Here is an 18,912-nt window from a genome sequence, read left to right as displayed (position 1 = left end):
TCAAATCCAAACACAATATCACTTGGTCCGAATAAATCATAGTTGAACAACTTAATAATAAAAGACAACTTCGCCGTCCTTTTCAAAGAGGTTTTGAAAATCTGTCTCCATCGCCTTCTTGACACGTGTTTCCGTGTGTTTCTGAAGCCACGGGTTGGGGAGTTTTTGTCGAAAGAAGAAAACCAAACAAGCAATAAGCACGCCGATGAAGACCCCACCGAAAAGTGCCCCGACTAGAGCGGATCCGGAAGTGTCGCATCCCGAGCTTTTCTCACAAAGAGATGCTTGCTTGGAATAAACGGTGTTTAAGGGACTTCCGCACATGATTTCTCGACTTAATGTCCTGTTGGTATAAAACATGCTGAATTAGTGAGAATACCTTACTGTATAGAGATAGGGAGCTAAACGATTAAGATTCAGAGTCAATTCTTGTGGAACTACATACGTCACTTGTGGATCTGCCAACACTTTTCCTGCCAGTTTAAAGCGGGTATATATCTCACTGATCATGAACTGCGCCAACTTTGCGACATTTGCAAATTTTCCGTTGCAGATGATACCCAGATGAGCCAAACAAAATGGTCCGGAAGGTCACATTCTCAGTTCCGATACAAGACAATTTTATTGGAACTCGCAGTGTTGCCACTGTATTAAGAACCAATGTACAGTAGAGATTCATTAAATTGCCAATTTGTGCCCATTACACCATTTTGCCATGCGTTTGCGATCTTTTTAAAGTTTTCAACAAATTCGAATGCCTGGCGCTATTTGATGCAGTCCAGAGAGATCCCTGCTTAAGTGATACTTTACGCACTAAAAATACGTGTACGAGTTAAACAGTGGCACCTCCTCCTTAAACAAACAAAGGTACAAAAGAAAAGCTCTTCTGTCAACAGGCGCTATTTTTCTTGAGTAGTTTGTTTCTGCGCAAACATCTAAAGCGAACAGGAATTGATGAAGAATCGTCTGTAACTTACAATTCTGCACAGGTATACGCTGCAGAGCACGGGTTGGCCTGCGACGAGTCAGCCTGCCCGCAGAGAACAGCCAGGCCAAAAACGCAGAAGAACAGGGCACGTAATGAAGGAACCTGTAATACCGAGGTCTCAATAACTGATACACGTGGAATCATTTCCCTACAGTAAAAAAAAAGAATACATTTGTAAGAAGAAAATACAAGACACCGTTAAGAAATAACCTGTTTGATGTTTTCTTTCGAATGGTAAGATACCACTTGATTTAGTTCCTTCAAGGGTATCCAAGGAGGTGGGGTATCATAAGAAAGAAAAGAAAGCTAATAGATACTGTTTACAGTTTCCAAACTCAGCATTGCATCATCAAAGTGGCCCTTCTTATGACCAAAAGGGGTGAAGAACGCGTTGGAGACCTCTATCCAACAACATTGTGAAAATTTCGTCATAATGGTCCCATGAAAACCTTTCGGAATAGACCCCTTTCCAAACTCCGGCTCCATTTTGAATCTGCTCTAAATTGGCAGAATATCTCCCCACCGAAGATAACTTGACACTGCTTTCTATTGGGGACACCATTACCGCTCCCGGGCTCTTACCGCTTCTTCCCGCCTCCGTACTCAAATCACGCGCGCTCGCGGCAGATTGCATTCTCGCGAGAGCAGATTCAAAATGCCGCCGGAGTTCGGAAAGGGGTATATTGGAGGGGTCCGTGGACAACAAAAGATATGTCAAAGTGATTATTTCTAAGTGAATGCACCTGACTCTCTATAAACTTTACGATGTAATGTCATACGACATACAGTGGAACTCGTTGCCGCCAAGCACAGTAGGGTAAAATATAACCCCGCACTTGTCTTCCCTCGAGGTTTTGTTGGCAGCTTTGTTGGCCGCACATGCAAGCTGACAGTATCAGATGTATTGTACAGTAGAATCCGCTTAACTGCACACCCCATTTGCCAGCGTATTTGGTGCAATTATCCGGCTAGTGCAATTATGCGAAATTGCCCAGCTGGACCGGTAGTACACTGTATCATACAGAAGGTGAATAGTTTATAAACCTCGGTGTGCTGTATGAACTTGTTAGTACGCATTTAGATGTTAGAAAGCTTTCGTTATACAGGTACAGTGCGGTAACATCGTAGATTCCACCTCTTGTTAGGGCCACGTTTATGTAAGAAAGACAAAAATAATTGGTGCAGTTATCCGGCATTAGTGACAATGCGCCGTGCAGATATGTGGAGTCACTAACAATGCAGTGAATGGGAACCGGTTTGGGATTTTGGGATTCGGTGTAGTTAAATTGAATATGCGTTTATTCGAGGTGCAATTAAGTGGCTTCTACTGTAGTTGGTTGGGTCTCTTTTATTTAACCCCCTTAGTAAGACAAGGACTGGGTGGTAACAAGGCTAGTCCTTGTCCCAGAATTTCGGTCAGTTTTGTACGTAACAAAGGTTTATGTTACCAGCTGAAATATATCGGTGTCTGTATGTATGTATGTAAATACCTTTTTCTGTTTTCGGAAGTTCCCCTTTCATTACTATCTACCAAAACTCGGTTTCAAACATCCTGGTCATTAGAATAAATCAGATTCTCTTAGCTGACACCATACACTCTGAACAATAGAGCCCTGCTAATTACATGAAACACTATCTAGTACAACTTACCTTTCGTATGGATGCCTCCTGTTGCATATATACATTTGTACTAATATTACTGATAAACGGTTAAAGTAGGAAATACCTGCTTGTGCGTAGTAGGTTCAGAAGCCGTTAAGCGAAACGCCCTCGTTGATGTGAAAACGGATATGTTGAAGTGACGCAGGTTTTGCCAGACGAAGGGTTGCCACGTGCTTCTGTACGTCTCTGATTTGGTATGCTAATTAGCTACTATGCAAATCAGGGAAAGGCTTTTAAGATCTCACCGTTAATATTGCCATCTGTAGAGAATGTAGTTATAATAAAACATTTTGTGACTTTAAAAGGTTGTAAGGTTAATGAAAATATACGACAATCATACAAGAATTTGTTGGTAAGTGCATTGTTTTATTCATCAAGACATTTCAATGTGAATCCGACATAAGTGAAGGTTCGTAATGCCCCAGGCAGCGACTGCAGAACGTTGTTAGACAAGTTGGCTCGGCGCCGTAACGCGGGGTTTCGTTGAATAACACACGTAAAATGCACCGATTATATCGAAGGTTAATATCTACGTCACCAGGCGTAATGGCTTAAATATGGAGACAGTCAGACTGAAATAGAATGGTGAAAACGCATAAGAAAAATCATATTTTAGTAATAGTAATTGAATTGAACGTCAGAAAACTTTCCCACAATATGATTATCATAGTTTCTATCTCTACTATATAAATGAAAGTCTACATGTACAATAAAATGGGCTTCCTCTTCTACTTTATTCGAGCTTTAAAAATGGACACATTCTCTGCTCAAGAGGTGTGCGGTTGCGCCTTCTTTTATTAGATCGATTGTTATTCATGTTATAGATTAGTGAGGGCCTGCATGGGGGGGGGGGGGGTCCCGACAACGCTATACGCTAAATTCGGAGGGCCGGCTACGTAATACGCTAAATTCAGAAAGCCTCCTTACGCTCTACGCTAAATTCAGAAAGCTCCCCCGACGCTCTATGCAAAATTATGGAGTGGTCGGCAACGCTCTAAGTAAAATTAAAACGACCGATTACGCTCTGCGTAAAAGGGGCATGCAGGCCCTCATTAGTCATTTGAAATAGTTAGATATTAGAAATAGTCGATTGTTATGTATCTACAAATTGCCATACATTGTACCCGTTACAACTGTCGCGCAATTAAATTCTTCTTCTTGATATAGCTCTTAACGTCTGACGGCCGATCTTCAACCCCTGCATCTCTACCTGTCAACACACCTAGAGGTATCTGACGTCAAACGATAAAGCAACCCATGGCCACTTTGTCAACAAGTACAAATGCCAAATCTTTTTCATTCAGGGTTAGCTAAAAAAACAATTTGTTCAGACATGGCCGTTGACAGGAAAAGTTTCTCGATTGTTGTATTTCAAAGGCAATTAATTCACGTCCAAACATATTGATACAAATTAGTCATAATTAACTTAATCAAAAAAGTAAATATCATCGTCCTTTTCAAAGACGTTTTTGAATTCTGTCTCCTCTTCATCGACTAAGTTTGCACTAGTTTCTGTCTGTTCCCGACACAAAAGACTGGATAGTTGTTGTCGAAAGACGAAAGCCAAAGAAGCAAAAAGCACGCCAATGAAGACCCCACCGAAAAGTGTACCGACCAGAGTGAAAGTGTTGAAGCCCGAACTTGTCTCACAAAGAGAGGCTAGCTGCTCTGGATAGACGGTGTATAAAGGTCTTCCGCGCATGATTTCTGGGCTTGCGCAGACCGCGGTGGCCATGTCTTGTTTTCCGTCACTGACCCAAGCATGCAGACCTTCAATATCACAGTCACAGCGAAAAGGATTGTCACTCAAGTTCACAGACACTGTTACCGGGAGACTGTTAAAGGCTCCACCGGGAACGTTTTCAAGCTGGTTCGATTCCAAACGAAGGTCTTGAAGAGACGGCAGTTCTTGAAATGCTCTTTCGTGGATGCGACTTATCTGACAATGATCAAGTGCAAGATGATCGAGGTTTAGCATATCGGTAAAGCAGTTCTCGGGAAGCTCAGTGAAAAGGTTATAACTGATCTGTAAGTCCTCAAGTCGACTAAGGTTTTTGAGAAATGTCGGGACGGTACCTAGCTGGTTAAAGTTCAGAGTGAGTTTCCTCAGTGCCAGGGAGCTTTGCTCATCAAAGGCGTTGTCGTCGACAAGCAGGATGTTGTTGTTGTCTAAAGTCACGTTTCGTATCTCCGTAAGGCGGTAGAAGGCATGTTCGTAGATGTGGGAAAGGTCATTGTTGTCCAGGTGAATATACACGAGGCGGTTAAGAGAGGAGAAGGTTCGACTGTGAAGTTGTTGCAGTTTGCAACCTCTTGCTGTGAAAGATTCCAAGTTGTCTAGCGAGTCCAACGCGTTTTCTTCAATCTCGGCTAAAGAATTGTTATCCAGAACCAGTTTTCGCAAGTTCACAAGCAATCGAATGTCATCTCTCAGCAAGCGGCTGATGTTGTTGGAACTCAGATAGAGATATTCAGGACTGGCAGGTAGGGAAGGTATGGACTGAAGGTGATTTTTTGCGATGTCAACTGTCGAAAGGGTAGTGATATGGGAAAGAGAAGGCAGACTTTTGATGTGGTTGTTTAGCAGTAGAAGGACTCTCAATTTAGGCATTGCCGCGAAAACACCCTCTTCAACCAACTGTATTTTGTTATTGCTTAAACGAAGATATTTCAGATTACTTAACCCTTGAAACGGAGCACCAACTATCTCTGCAATGTTGTTATTTGCTAAATGTAGCTCTTCAAGGTTGTTGAGATTGGAGAATGCGTTATTTCCCACTGAAACGAATAGATTGGAATCCATGTAGAGACTCTTGAGGTTTGTGAGTCCGCTAAACATTTCGCTGTACAGAGATCTTAGCGAGTTTTCGGATAGCTGGAGGGCGGTCAGATTTGAGTTTTCGGTTGATACCAGTGGGTGAAGTAACGTTAGCTTATTTCCAATAAGATACAAGCCAGACAGAGATTGAATGTGGTCAAGAAATGACTCCTGAATTTCTTCGATTCCGTTTTGACCCAACAAAAGGGTTTTGAGATTGGGCAAACCCTCGAAAGTTTCGGCTCGAATTTGACTGAGTTGGTTTCCAGAAAGATCGATATACTGCAGACTGCTGTGTTGAGCGAAGGCGCGAGTTGGCAAGTTGGCCAGGGAGTTTCTAGGGAGTCTCAGTCGGCGTAGGTTCGGGATCATCTGCCCATAGAAACGATTCAGGTTTGAAATGTGGTTGCCTGTGACGTCGATTTCTTCTGCTGTCTCCGCGATGGGCGCAGGGAAGTTGAGCAGTCCGTTGCCATAGCATCGCACATGCGTCCTGTTGGTATCAAAACATATCTGATTAGCGATATTACCATACTAGAGATATACTGTAAATGCAGAAATGTTCGCGGTGGTTTTATGTTCGCGGTTTTCGCGGTGAACTATTTACCACGAACTAAAAATTACCGCGAAAAGCCGTTCCATTGTGTGACTGCAAAATACATAACACGAACTCAAAACCACCGCGAACACACCATTTTCTCCCTACCGCGGAATTAAATCCCCGCGAATATTTCTGCATTTAGAGTACCTTACTAGAGACATACAGACGCAAAACAGTCAGTTCTTGTAGAACTTCATCATTTGTTGAACTGTTCACTTTTCTTGGTTGTTGAAGTCAAACTACAGAAACTAATATATGTACAATTTCCTCATCGATCATTGCTGCTTAACAATATGTATGTGACAATGCTGTACGTTTGGGACCGCATTATTAGCAGCGACACCTACCTGCAGTTCAAAATTAATCAGTCAGTATTGCTCGAAAGAAAGAAACAGACGGTCATCGACGGTTCTTATGTTACTTCTTGGTTGTGAATGAAGACATTTGTTAGTTGATGTACAATGATGTAGTTGGCGGTAACATTCAGTCAACATAAACAAACATACAAACAAACAGAAGAAAAAGATAAAAGAATAATTCTGTCCACAGATTTTTTTTCTTCAGCAGTTTGTTTCTGAAAAAAATATAATCAAACGAAGAGGAATTGTTGTAGACTAGTTCTCTTCTGTAACTTACGAGTCTACACAGGTGCATCCCGTAGGACAGAGGCCGGGGTGTGAGGCTATCTGCCTGCAGAGCACAGCCAGACCAAACACGCACAGGAACAGAGCACGGAATGAAGGACTCTGTGATCCCAGGGTCTCCATAACTGATACACGTGGCATCCTTTCCTACAGTAAAAGAAAGGGGTACGTATGTATAAGAATGTCCCAAGATACAAGATACGTATCTTGTATACTAACAAAGAGTAGCTTTTTTTCTTGATTTCTAAAAGAAATTTACACTTTAATTCATGTAGCACAAAAAGGTTTGGAAACTTATATTTGATCATTATTTTTCCGTTGTTACTTTACCAATTCTATCATGAGAAATCTTATCAATTACCCTTTGTAATGATACCACAAAATACGATTATAACAAACCAGCAATGAACAAGCTTTCCAATGATATATAATGCAGTGGAATTGATAAAGTATTCACAGAGATATGAACGTTTCGTGCTGAGATTTAAAAACTGTCCAAATTGACCTTTGCGTCATCAAAGTGACCTTTTTACGACCCCAAATGTGCAAATAACGGGCTCAAAATCTCCATGCGGCAACGTTTTGAATTTTGGTCATCAGTTTCATATCAAGATGAAATCTTTATCTTTTTAGAGGGTGTAATATTGAAGATCAAAGCTACATGTCACATGCATATTTCTAACTTAACGGAATGAAGGCACATTGTATTAATTTTACAATGTCGCTGGCAAGATGATGACTTGATAAGATGACCTACTTACAAAGTTGTCGAGTTACGAAAACAGCTCTAACTAAAAACCACACCTATAAACGAGTTGTCATTACATTATCATTACCACAAACGGATCGAACTTACACCAAATTTGCCCCGTCCCGTAGAATGATTTGTACCGGGTTTTCCAAGGATGCTAATGAGCGTAGAGAGGTGGCACCGTGGCAGGCTACTGGTGTTATGAATATGGGTCACAAAGTGAGCTAAAAAAGCTTTCAGTGGGTACTCTGACCTTTAGAACGACCCTAAGCAGATATTAAAAGATACCGATGTTTTTCACATGGTGTGTCTACTCAGCAAATATGCCTTGTGGTTAATAACAAACTAAGAACAAACAGGCGTCCCCAGAAGAGAGAAAAAAAATGACAAAGTAGAAAGCCCGACAAAAAGCCCTAAAGGAAAGACATGTCAAAAACCTGCCGGAAACACTCCTCTGCTTGGAGCGTAAGTGTTAGCAGTGAGTTCCACGATAGCTCGAAAACAGTCAAGTATTGAGCCCAAATTTTCCAACTGAAAAGCGATGCTTTTCTTGTCTTGCCCTGCCTGTCATTCATTACGTTCGCTGACAGTTGCATCTCTAAACAGCGGCCTCTTGTGACTTTATCTAAAACTGCAACAGCAAATATCAACTCTCGTGCATCTCGCCAGTTCTCGCGAGAGTTCAAATGTGATGATGTTCGCGTGACGACATTTGGAGAATCAAGAGGTCTTGTAATCGACGTTGTGATTTCTACATCAAATTTTCGACTACAAGGACTCAATCTTATCAGGTAAGACTTTTCAGGTAGATGAAGAACTGCCTTAAGGGGTTTTGTGACATATTGGGGAGCTCTAATTTCTTTTGGTTCTTGTTTAGGACGTATTTTTTGTGGTGAACACGAATATCTCGATCCGCAGCCATTTCCTTGTAGAACAGATATTTTAGGCGTTGCAGAAAAACGTTTGTTTTTTTCCGCCGGCTAAAATCTACCATATTGTCCACAATATCTCAGTATTAATCTCGCAATTTGATAGTATTATCTGTGAATCCTGGCCATACGTTAATGTAGTTGCTTGCAAATAAAATTTGACGGTGTGCTAACTGTTCATTTTATGATATTGTTATTGCGAAATACGTAATTAGATAATGAAACGTAAAAAATTATGGTTTAAGCAAAGGTAAAATGCACTTTATTTTGCCCCCCCCCCGCTGTGTAGCTTGTTCTAGTATTCTAATATAGCCTCACATTATTGATAATCTCAGTACGTGTATGAATTATGATTGTGACATCTTTACATAATTTGTAAAACCTATATGTCTAGGCAAGCTGCATTTTTACTTATAAAGATTTCATAATTGGCATGTGTATGATCAAGAAGTATAAAGGAAACGTTGTTATTTTTTAAATTCCCATTTTAAGTGTTTCTCTGCAAATACGAAGTATTGATCAGAAGTGAAGACTTGCGCAATTCCAGATTTTTCTGGAAAGTGCTTCAGATTCTGGAAAGACCAAGTATTGATTGACGCATAATGATTATCAAGGGGATAGTGTGCATTTGAGAAATTTTGACAGTACATTTTCAACTTGAGAATTATCAGATTCATTTTGTGCTTGTGTTCAACTTCAAGCACCACTTACAGAACATGCTTCTATGATTTTTTATCACTAATGTTACCCTGTAATGCTGTATACGTGTTAGAGTACACGTAAATTGGCCCCCTGGTGTAACATACCAGTTTTCACTGGCAGGCGGTCATGGCGGCTGGTTCATCAGACTAGAACTATATACTGTGATACTTAGAAAATCCACTTGTGTTGCCTAAACCCTACCTGTATATCAAGCAAATTGTAAATGTCTGTTAGAACAAATTGTAAATTTTAACGACCTTTAGAGACCTTACTCATTCTATAATGAAAATGTAATTCAATTGCAAGGTACTTACATGTAGTGTAGACTAATGTTTTAACGTATTGACACATACTAACATAGAGAAAATTTGTGCAATTCTTTTTCTATTCTGGATTGGCACGAAATATTTGCTGGTTGGCATGCACACTCGACAGTACAAGCCTTTTTGCTACGTTATGCAAATGATCAGAACATGGGTATTCCGTGTGAGGGTTTTCCCCATGTCATGTCACAGTCACGTGATATGGAGTCATACTACTAGGTAGAAACTGAAGGAGAAACTTAAACGTTTTCAGCAGTCACCAAGCTACTGACTAATAGTTTAACTATTAGAATTTGAAGATTCTTATTCTAATTTCAAGTTTCATCCATTTTGACATTGTAAAAATTGGAGGCTTTGGTCATGATGGTGGAAAAAATTAAGAGAGTAGGAGAATTTGGAGAAACACTATAGATTCTTTAATATGTATTCTATTAATTCTGCTACAAACTAATTTATTACCTTTGTCAAGAAGGCTATATTTTGATGCGCGTCTGTGTGTCTGTTAGTGAACACGCAGGGCTCAAAATTAGTTTTGGGAATAGGTGCACTGGTGCACCCAACCTAAAAAATTGGGTCTACCCCAAACATTTTGGGTGCACCACATAAAATAAAGTAGAATGTAACTATGTTTAATATGCATGTGTACAAAATTACTGTGGTGCATTCATCTTCTCGATAAAATTTCAATAATACTAACTAGTGACGAATAAGGGTCCCAGCGCGTTATTAACATCGACCTCGGTGAAGAAAAAAATCAACGCCACGGAAGAAATAAAGGAAAGCATTATATTTTTAAAAGATTACTGGGTGACATTAAATACAATGGTCTTAGCAAGGTTAAGACGGAAATACACGAATTTAAAATTTTTTCATCCCCGAAGTTATCACAGAAAGTGTCGGAACAAAGGACGTCATGTTTTGATCATGTGACTTGTGAAGAGCCTGGAAACGAGAGGAAGTCAGCGTTCTCTTGTCCAGTGTTGCAAGCCGGACCAGGAAGTCCATGTGTGTTTGGCACGCGATCTCGGCACGCAGTTTTGAAGCTTTCAAAATCGAAATTGACTCAAATTCTAACATCAAAATTTTAAACAAGTACTATACAGCAAAGATTTTATTATTTTCTTACACTTAGATGTGAAGAATATGCTGTCTACTAGTGTGCAGTGATACCTTTACACATTAAACCGTACGAAAATATTACCAGTGCACCCACATTAAAAAATTAGGTGCACAGCTCCAAAATTGGGTGCACTGGGTGCACATGCACCCAGTATTTCGAGCCCTGACACGATAAGTCGAGAACGCCTGGATGGATTGTTGTTTTATTTGGTGTGTTGGTAGGTATGTGGGAAACCTAAAATTATTTGGCGAAGGTATGAGGTCGTGGACCTCTAGTTTGTAGTACATGTACATTTATGTATAAACCTTTGTAAAAGTTGTAGGAAATGATGTATTGATTACTATTGAAGGGATTTATAGATACTGAAATGATATCATTTTCAGAGAGAAGACTGAGCAGTCTTCAGGATGTCAGTTCCAGCCCCGCCCAGCTATGAAGATGCTACCACAATGGGGTACGGTAAACCTGACCAGCCAGCGTACCCCCCTGGCATGGGACCCCCCGGGATGGGACCCCCTGGAATGGGACCCCCTGGAATGGGACCTAACATGGCCCCCTTCCCCCCAGCTCCAGGAGGTACGTCAGTCTACATCTTGAGTGAATCAATTTATCAATCAATCAATTACTGTAAATGCAGAAATGTTCGCAGGGATTTAATTTTGCGGTAGGGAGAAAATGTGTTCACGGTGGCTTTGGGTTTGCGTTTCAAATTATAGTAGCATTACAGGCACACAATGGAATGGGTTTTCGCGTTGGTTTTAAGTTTGCAGTAAAGAGTTCACCGCGAAAACTGCGAACTTAAAACCATCACGAACATTTCTGCATTTACAGTAATCAATTAATCAATGAAGGGAACCAGACCAGGCATTATTATTCTATCTCTTCTTTCTTTGACCAAGATATTTTAAAAAATCAAGAAAAATCCCTTTTTAGAGTAACCCTATTCTCTAACCAAGAAACAAAATTAATGATACAAGTTTGTTAAGATATAACTTTATACTATCCGGGCCTATTGATAATTTAAAACACACTTTGTACGTACAATGTTTTTTGTTTCATGATTTTCATAGATTGAGCGTTTTCCTGTCCTTTTTTCCAGGCGCACCCTTCCCACCCCCCGTCATGCCACGTGGTATGCCCGGTGGCGGTTTTCCCGCCATGCAGCCTGGTTACCCACCGGCGCAGGGCGGCTACCAGCAGCCCCCATCCACCGCGTACGGGACCGTCCCGGGATCGTACAACACCGTCTACAGCGACACAGTTCCCGAGGCTCACGTCCGGGACCCCGAGTCTGGGTCTGGGTCGTCTGACGAAAACTTTGCGAGCTCCGCTTTCAACGACAAGGCTATTCGCAGACAGTTCATTAAAAAGGTGTGATTCAACTTTTTGATTTAAGCAATCAATGTTTACTACACAAAAACTGAATAATATTTACACAAAACTTGACCATAAAAAGTTCCACTTTTACTTCATGTACTTACTCTGCATTGTTTAACCTCCCTCCTTCTGCCTCTTATGATATGATTATTAATTGCAATATAAAGTTGATGCCAAAATGCTATATCAAGAGGGGAAAGGTTGAAAAAGGTGAAAATATAAACAATTGGATACATGTTTATGAAAATTATGATTGTAGGAAGAAAATATGTAATTTTCTGACAATTTTGTGATGTCTTCTCTCAGGTGTACCTGGTTCTGACCGCTCAGCTGCTGGTGACATTTGGATTTGTCTGCATCTTCAAATTTGTGTGAGTGGTACTACTCTGTACATCAGGCTTAACTATACTTAAGTATTTATGACGTAGAATAAGTATACAATAATTTTAGCAACATTTTAAACATAAACATTTGATCATGAAATAACCAGTCAAATGAGAATTGATTGAAGATAAGTAAAGAACAGCTTATTTCAAAATCTTGAAGTTTGAAGATTTTACAAAATTGTATGTGAACTTTTAAGCAGCCTGCTATAGTTAAAAGTTTCAAAATAGTCCTAAAATTGTGTTTATCAGTTCTATAACAGATTTGCTGTCTTACTTCTATTCTACAGGCCAGAGGTACACATGTTTGCCCGTCAGAATCCCGGACTGTACTGGGCAGGATAGTAAGTATGGTTTTGTTTTGTCGATGAAGGTTAGACATCCAAGATAGACAGCCTGACAATAGCTACTCAAGAAACAATGTAATTTGCAAACAGTCACTTAAGTGTTTTATTAGCACCCACTACCTTTCGTCAGTGACTGATCTATAAAAGTATAAGAAGGATCTCTAGTCAAACAGGTATTTAACAAAAAACTTCTGACCCTTCGCAAATTTATCCTGTTGCTTGAGTAACTGAAGGTACATCTTGCCTCAGTTTTGTTTATCTATTAGAATATACCCCATGCTGTAGAATACATGCTGGATCTTGCAGTTCGATCTTCATGGTGTTTTTAGTATTACAAGAGAGTTGTTAATAACGAATGTGTTTAACACGGCATGTTTTATTTCTCAGTGCCGTGTTCATCGTGACGTATTTTGCGCTGGTCTGTTGCCCAACCGTGCGCCGCAAGTACCCCATGAACGTCATCATGCTCAGTCTGTTTGTAAGTACATCTTACATGGATCACTTTTTGATGCCGCAAAGAATCATGGAGAATACGTTAACAACAGTTTTGCTGGAGATCTGATTGAAACAACCAAACAAGCAAACAGTTTTGCTCTTGGTTGATTTTCAGAGCTTGAGCTTTCAAAGTTAGAGCTTGTTATTAAGCAAATAATCCGTTTTACTGTCTTGTCTATAACGTTCTTTCATTCATTCATTTAAAATTTTGTTTTTTATGTATAGGGTAACAATACTGTAGTCTGTAACAGTATGTTACAGATGTATATATAACACTTGCTTGCTATTATATGTAAGGTAGCACAAATACTGAGTGTGCAGATGTTTGGCATATGCACTAAGAATTGAAACATGTCTCTTTAACTTTAAGTTAGTAATTTATGAATTAAAACAACATGTCAAAGACATGGGCTAAATGCCTGTTTTTCTTCTCTCCAGACTCTGGCTATGTCCTACATGGTAGGCATAATAACAAGGTAAGAATTACATTTGTAACACTCTTGCAACATGTATTTATACTTTCTGGAACAACCCTTTTTTACCATGTGTAAATGTAGTTCCACAAGTCAGGGAAGTGAGCTTTTGTGAATTTCTGTGTGTGAAATTGTGAACAATTTGTCATGACATATTTTAGATGAATATATCAGGATTCTAACAGAACAAAATAGTCATAGCCCTTTTTGTTTAAATTCAGGGCAAAGTGTCGCGTGTTTTGTAACTTGTATTTTGACAGCAAGTGGAAATACCATTTGGGATAACAGTCACCAGTTAAACATGGATGTTGTGGTGATCTAGGTATGATACATAAAACAATAACACCTATAAAGCCCTGCTCTTCAAATGCCGGGCTTTCTTTAATGTTAGTTATGATACATCAAACAATAACACCGAAAGCCATGTACTTCAAATGCCAGGTTTTCTTTAACGTTAGTTATGATACATCAGACAATAACAACGAAAGCCCTCTACTTGAAGTGCTAGTGCTTATTTTAATGTTATTTATTATAATAATACATCAAACAATAACACCTAAAGCCATGTACACGTACTTCAAATACCAGGCTTTCTTCAAAACTCTCCCAAGATCTCTACTGTTTTGTTCTTTAACTTTTCTCTTGTTCTTCACAGCTACTACGACATCTACAGTGTGCTGATGGCTGTCGGCATTACCTGTGTAAGTATGGAGTCTGTCTTCAACAGGTTTCTTCTCATAACAATCATTATGGCAGAATACTGTAAATACATTTAAGTTCGCGTGGTTTTTATTTCGCGGTTGGGAGGCAATGGAGTGTTCACGGTGGTTTTAAGTTCGCGTTTGAAACAATAGTAGCGCTACAGTCATAGGTGGGCAAAAGCTTCGCGGTGGTTTTTATTTCGCGCTGAAAGTTTACCGCGAATATCGCAAACATAAAACCACCGCAAACATTTCTGCATTTACAGTATCTATCAATATAAATTCTATCACAAAGATGGTAAGGAAGTGAAAATAAAGTGCACTGCCTGACCAAACGTGTTTTACCCTAGTGTGATAATCAAGTTACTAAATAAATGTACATTTATTTGTACTTACAGTCAATGATTTAAGCAAAAAGAATATGAATCTCATTCTTTAATATTCTATCCTTACAGCTGGTGTGTTTCGGAGTGTCCCTCTTCGCCATGCAGACTAAGGTAGGAAACAGACTTAATGTTCCCTGCTGTACATTTGTTTGTATATTCATGTATGCAGAATTATTTAAGTCTAGCTTTATTATTTTAACCATCTGTCCACTGTTAGAGTTGGACTATAATGTAATGCTATAGAAAGAATACCCTTTATCCTTAATCCAGCCCTTGATTATGATCCTAAATCTGTATATTCTACAGGTAAAAATAGGAATCTTTCAAACATAAGAATTTTTCAAGCATCAAAAGAGTCCATACCATAAGAGACTAAAAGAAACCAGTAGTTTCTGCTAAAGAGTAACTTTTGTTTTCCCTTCTGCAGTATGACTTCACCGGCTGTGGAGGGTTCCTGTTTGTGGGCGTGCTGGTCCTCTTCATCTTCGGCCTCATCGCTGTCATCACCTTCCCCTGGGTGCCGGTAAGTCTCCCCCACTGCTACTTCTGGATCACAAGTCCAGGGTTCGATTCCCAGTCTATACATTCGAGTTATGAATCTCTATATGCTCGGTATAGGTATATTGAGTTCAGAATGGGGGGGGGGGGGGTGTAAAGCAGTTCAAGGAAAGCCATATCTCATGTTCTGATTTTGGATCACAAGTGCATGGTTTGATTCCCAAGCTACACATTTGAGTTATGAACCGTCATTATACATGATAGGTGGTACATTTGGTTGAGAGTAGATGTTGTGAACTGTCAATGTGGTTTAAGGAAAGCCATGTCTCATGCTCAAGTCTAAGTTTGGATCTCAAGTCCAGGGTTCGATTCCCAAGCTACATATTTGAATTATGAACCTCGAGCCATATATTATACAAGTCATGATAGGTGTTATATTTGGTTGATAGTATATGTATGTTGTGAACTGTCAATATGGTTTAAGGAACGCCTGATGTCTCATGCTTTAATTTTGGATCACAAGTCCAGGGTTTGAATGCCTGTCTAAGCATTTGAGTTCTATCATATGTCTATCTGAAATTCTATCTATATTCCTTTCTTTCCACAGATCCTGCAGACTGTGTACGCTGGACTGGGAGCTCTGCTCTTTGCCCTGGTAAGGAAAACAATGGATGCATTGTAATGTTCTTGACTAGGAAGTAGTTTTGTATTTAGAGGTTTAGTACAATAAAAGTCATGAACTTCAAAATACAGTTTCATGGGAAAAAGCAGGACTTTTTCTTTTACTGCTGCCACAACAGCTCCTGTCTAATTCAAAAAAAGTATTTCAAGACAATTATATTGGCTAAGTTAAGCGGTGGACCTATAAGACTGAGGACAAAGCATGACGCTTTCTCGTTAGCTAGTAGTGCAATGTGGCCTTGCCACGGCTTGCATATTTATCCAAGCACACCGGGTCACCCCTAGTCTTTTCTATAAGTGTGTTGGGTTCTTTTACATGCAGAGGTTTGACGCTTTAGGATTATAATGCCTGAAGCTTCCTCATACTATAGTCATACACAGGACCCAGGCCACTAGCTTTACATGTATGTTACCATCCATAATGTGAGTTGAATGAAATCCCGTAACCACAGGTCTGACCTGGGACCGACCCTGGATTCGATCCCCCTCCCACGGATCCGCAGAACTTGATCCATATGTCCAAGCGATGGGGTTGTGTTTTTTGCTTGTACCAGAGGGACATGCACGTACATGAACATGTTGAACTGACATACTTCCTTTCTGTCTCCTAGTTCCTGGCCTACGACACCCAGCTGGTTGTCGGCGGGAAGCGCCACGAGCTGAGCCCGGAGGAGTACATCGCGGGCGCGCTGCAGCTGTACCTGGACATCGTCTACATCTTCCTCTTCATCCTGCAGCTGGTCGGCAGCAGAGGTAACTAGACCACCACGTCGCCACGACCGCTTTTTTAAACACCACCCTTGTTACGGACCTTGAGTCCTCTTATGCTTATCATCAGCTTTGAAATACTGTGAGCACTTTCAATGTGAATTTAAGACACTAGAAATGCTTAAGCTGAATATCTTGAAATGCAGAAGTATTGTAGATGCATATATCTTTGCGGGTGGTTTTATTTCTCATTGGGAAGAGAAAGGGTATTTTAGGTTTGCAATTGCAACTTAATGTTGTAGTACGAAAAATTGGAAATGCATAGTTACAGTGTCATGAGTGTACGCTGAAGAGGTCACTGCAAAAACTACGAGAATAAAATCACCGCAAAAGTTTCAAAATAGACATCACAGCTGGCTTGCATATTGGTGATCTCTAATTTCTTTACCCACGTGTAAGGATACTTTGTTTATTTATTTCATCATTCATATAATTTGTTCATTTTTCACTTGTTCATACAATGCTGAGCAGTTACATGTAAAGGGTAGCAGGTAACTCATTTTGTTTAGGGTGAATCTTTTATTTTAAGAAAGCCTTTTTCAGAAGATGCTGTTCTTAAAACTCCCGATGTACAATTTCATATTTTTGCATCACATCTTAACCTTGATATAATATCTATGATATATGCATGTCCCCTGTTATTTGCAGACCTGACTTTCCTTTTAAATTAACCAAAATTGGTACCAAAACTTCTTTTTTTCTACTAGAAAAAAAAAGACAATGCTTGCATGCTTTTTGCTTGAAGAAGTGTGGCTAAAATGCTATGTTATTGGTAATGATTGCTAGTGGTGCTAGAGTAATGCATGCATGGTATTAACAGTGGAAGATTCTACTACATATGGGTGTGTTTTTTGTGTGTGTTCCCTTCCATGCTGACCTATAGGTGGCGGCGAGTAAAACCTTTCACAACTGGAACACCCCTAGTATTGAAATGGAATGATCCATGAAATTCGAAAATGATTCGCTTGAACCAACGAAGTCTGAACAGAGGGAATACAAAACGTATCAAGGAAAAAAGCTCAAAATGTTTTTGATTGCTAGACAATTAATACATTTTTTTTCTCTTTTTTTTAATCAAAAGATTGTACTAACGAACTAAACTGATTTTTGTTAACAATATCATTCAATATACATTCAAGTCCATTTAAGTTTTTGTGAAAGTACAAAATATTTATTTCAAGTTGCAATATCAAAGAGCACATGCCAGCCTTTGTCAACTGAATATCAATTACAAAATCTATAAACTAATGGGTATATTGATTATTATGTGTTTCTGGATCCGAAAAAAAAATGATAGTCTTAACTGACAAAGGCTTGCACCTGGAGCTGAAAATGTTGTATTTCTATATTTCATTTTTGTTTCAAAACCTTTATCTTTTTTACATGTTTCAGTATTTATTTTGTGGTCATTGACGCTTTGTGTTAGTTGTGTTGTAACCTATATGTTGCATGTTCTCTAAAACTGTTAAGAAATACTGCTAGAGTAGTCATGTAAAAAGTCTAGAGGAAGTCTAGAGATAGATATCTATATTCTATTGTGCAATGATAGTTTAACGTCATGTTGAAACTTGATGTAATATGCCATTTGAACAGAACAACACTGATAAAAAACACCTAACGTCATATATAGAAGACAGAATAGAAGCTATAAGGAGACTCACATGATATGCATGGAGTTACGTGTATGTTATATTCTAGAATAGACAGGAAAAAAAGATAACATGCATATCTTCTGGTGTATTGCATCATGCATGTACACATACATACATGCTTTAGACTGTGTTTACATGTACTTAACATCTATTCACTAACTAGGAAAGGCAATAAAAACTATACACTGTATAATGTATCCGTAGTCACTCTTACTTTGTAAAACTATAAACTTAAGACTGTTAAAAAATATCTTTGTAAGTACATGTATTTCTATCACTAGTATATGTGGCATAACTGAAATAAGGATAAAGTAATGTTGGGAGAAAGATATTCATATTTCTTGAAATTCACTGTAATCAACTTAAAGATAAAGTTAAGGTTGTTGACATGGTTCCATGTGAGATTTGGAAAATCGGTAATACAGACCAAGTCATGTATTGTATGTGTGAAACATTTCCCTCTTATACTGTAGTAACTGTTACAGATACAAAGTCTTCACCCTTGTGTACAGTTCCACAATATTAGAACAGTGGTTTCCCACTATATAGTTAAGGAAGCGACAGGGTGTGTGCCTTTGTTATTTCAGAATCACTGTAAGTCTTGTGGATTGTC

General features: G+C 39.3%; 2 protein-coding genes across 2 annotated transcripts; one reads left to right on the top strand and one right to left on the bottom strand.

The window, feature by feature from the left end:
* Positions 1 to 3,365: 3,365 nt before the first annotated feature.
* LOC136445729 (leucine-rich repeat-containing protein 15-like) lies at positions 3,366 to 6,836 on the bottom strand. The gene is made up of 2 exons (XM_066443864.1): positions 6,706 to 6,836; positions 3,366 to 5,961 (listed from the first exon to the last, which is right to left on the bottom strand). The coding sequence occupies exons 1-2, from the start codon at positions 6,834 to 6,836 to the stop codon at positions 4,077 to 4,079; spliced, it is 2,016 nt and encodes a 671-aa protein (XP_066299961.1). The 3' UTR covers positions 3,366 to 4,076.
* A 1,316-nt stretch (positions 6,837 to 8,152) lies between these two features.
* Positions 8,153 to 17,589, top strand: LOC136446495 (protein lifeguard 2-like). Its single transcript, XM_066444882.1, has 13 exons — positions 8,153 to 8,255; positions 10,922 to 11,114; positions 11,638 to 11,909; positions 12,222 to 12,286; positions 12,589 to 12,642; positions 13,033 to 13,123; positions 13,579 to 13,616; positions 14,269 to 14,314; positions 14,770 to 14,811; positions 15,128 to 15,223; positions 15,806 to 15,853; positions 16,491 to 16,632; positions 17,531 to 17,589. Exons 2-13 carry the CDS (start codon positions 10,946 to 10,948, stop codon positions 17,542 to 17,544), a joined length of 1,077 nt encoding a protein of 358 aa, XP_066300979.1. The 5' UTR covers positions 8,153 to 8,255; positions 10,922 to 10,945; the 3' UTR covers positions 17,545 to 17,589.
* Positions 17,590 to 18,912: the final 1,323 nt, after the last annotated feature.

Source organism: Branchiostoma lanceolatum, chromosome 12 (assembly GCF_035083965.1).
Source record: "Branchiostoma lanceolatum isolate klBraLanc5 chromosome 12, klBraLanc5.hap2, whole genome shotgun sequence".
In the NCBI taxonomy this organism is placed as follows: domain Eukaryota; kingdom Metazoa; phylum Chordata; class Leptocardii; order Amphioxiformes; family Branchiostomatidae; genus Branchiostoma; species Branchiostoma lanceolatum.
The sequence above is the reverse complement of the archived record's forward strand: the minus strand, read 5'-3'. Positions and strand labels throughout refer to the sequence as shown.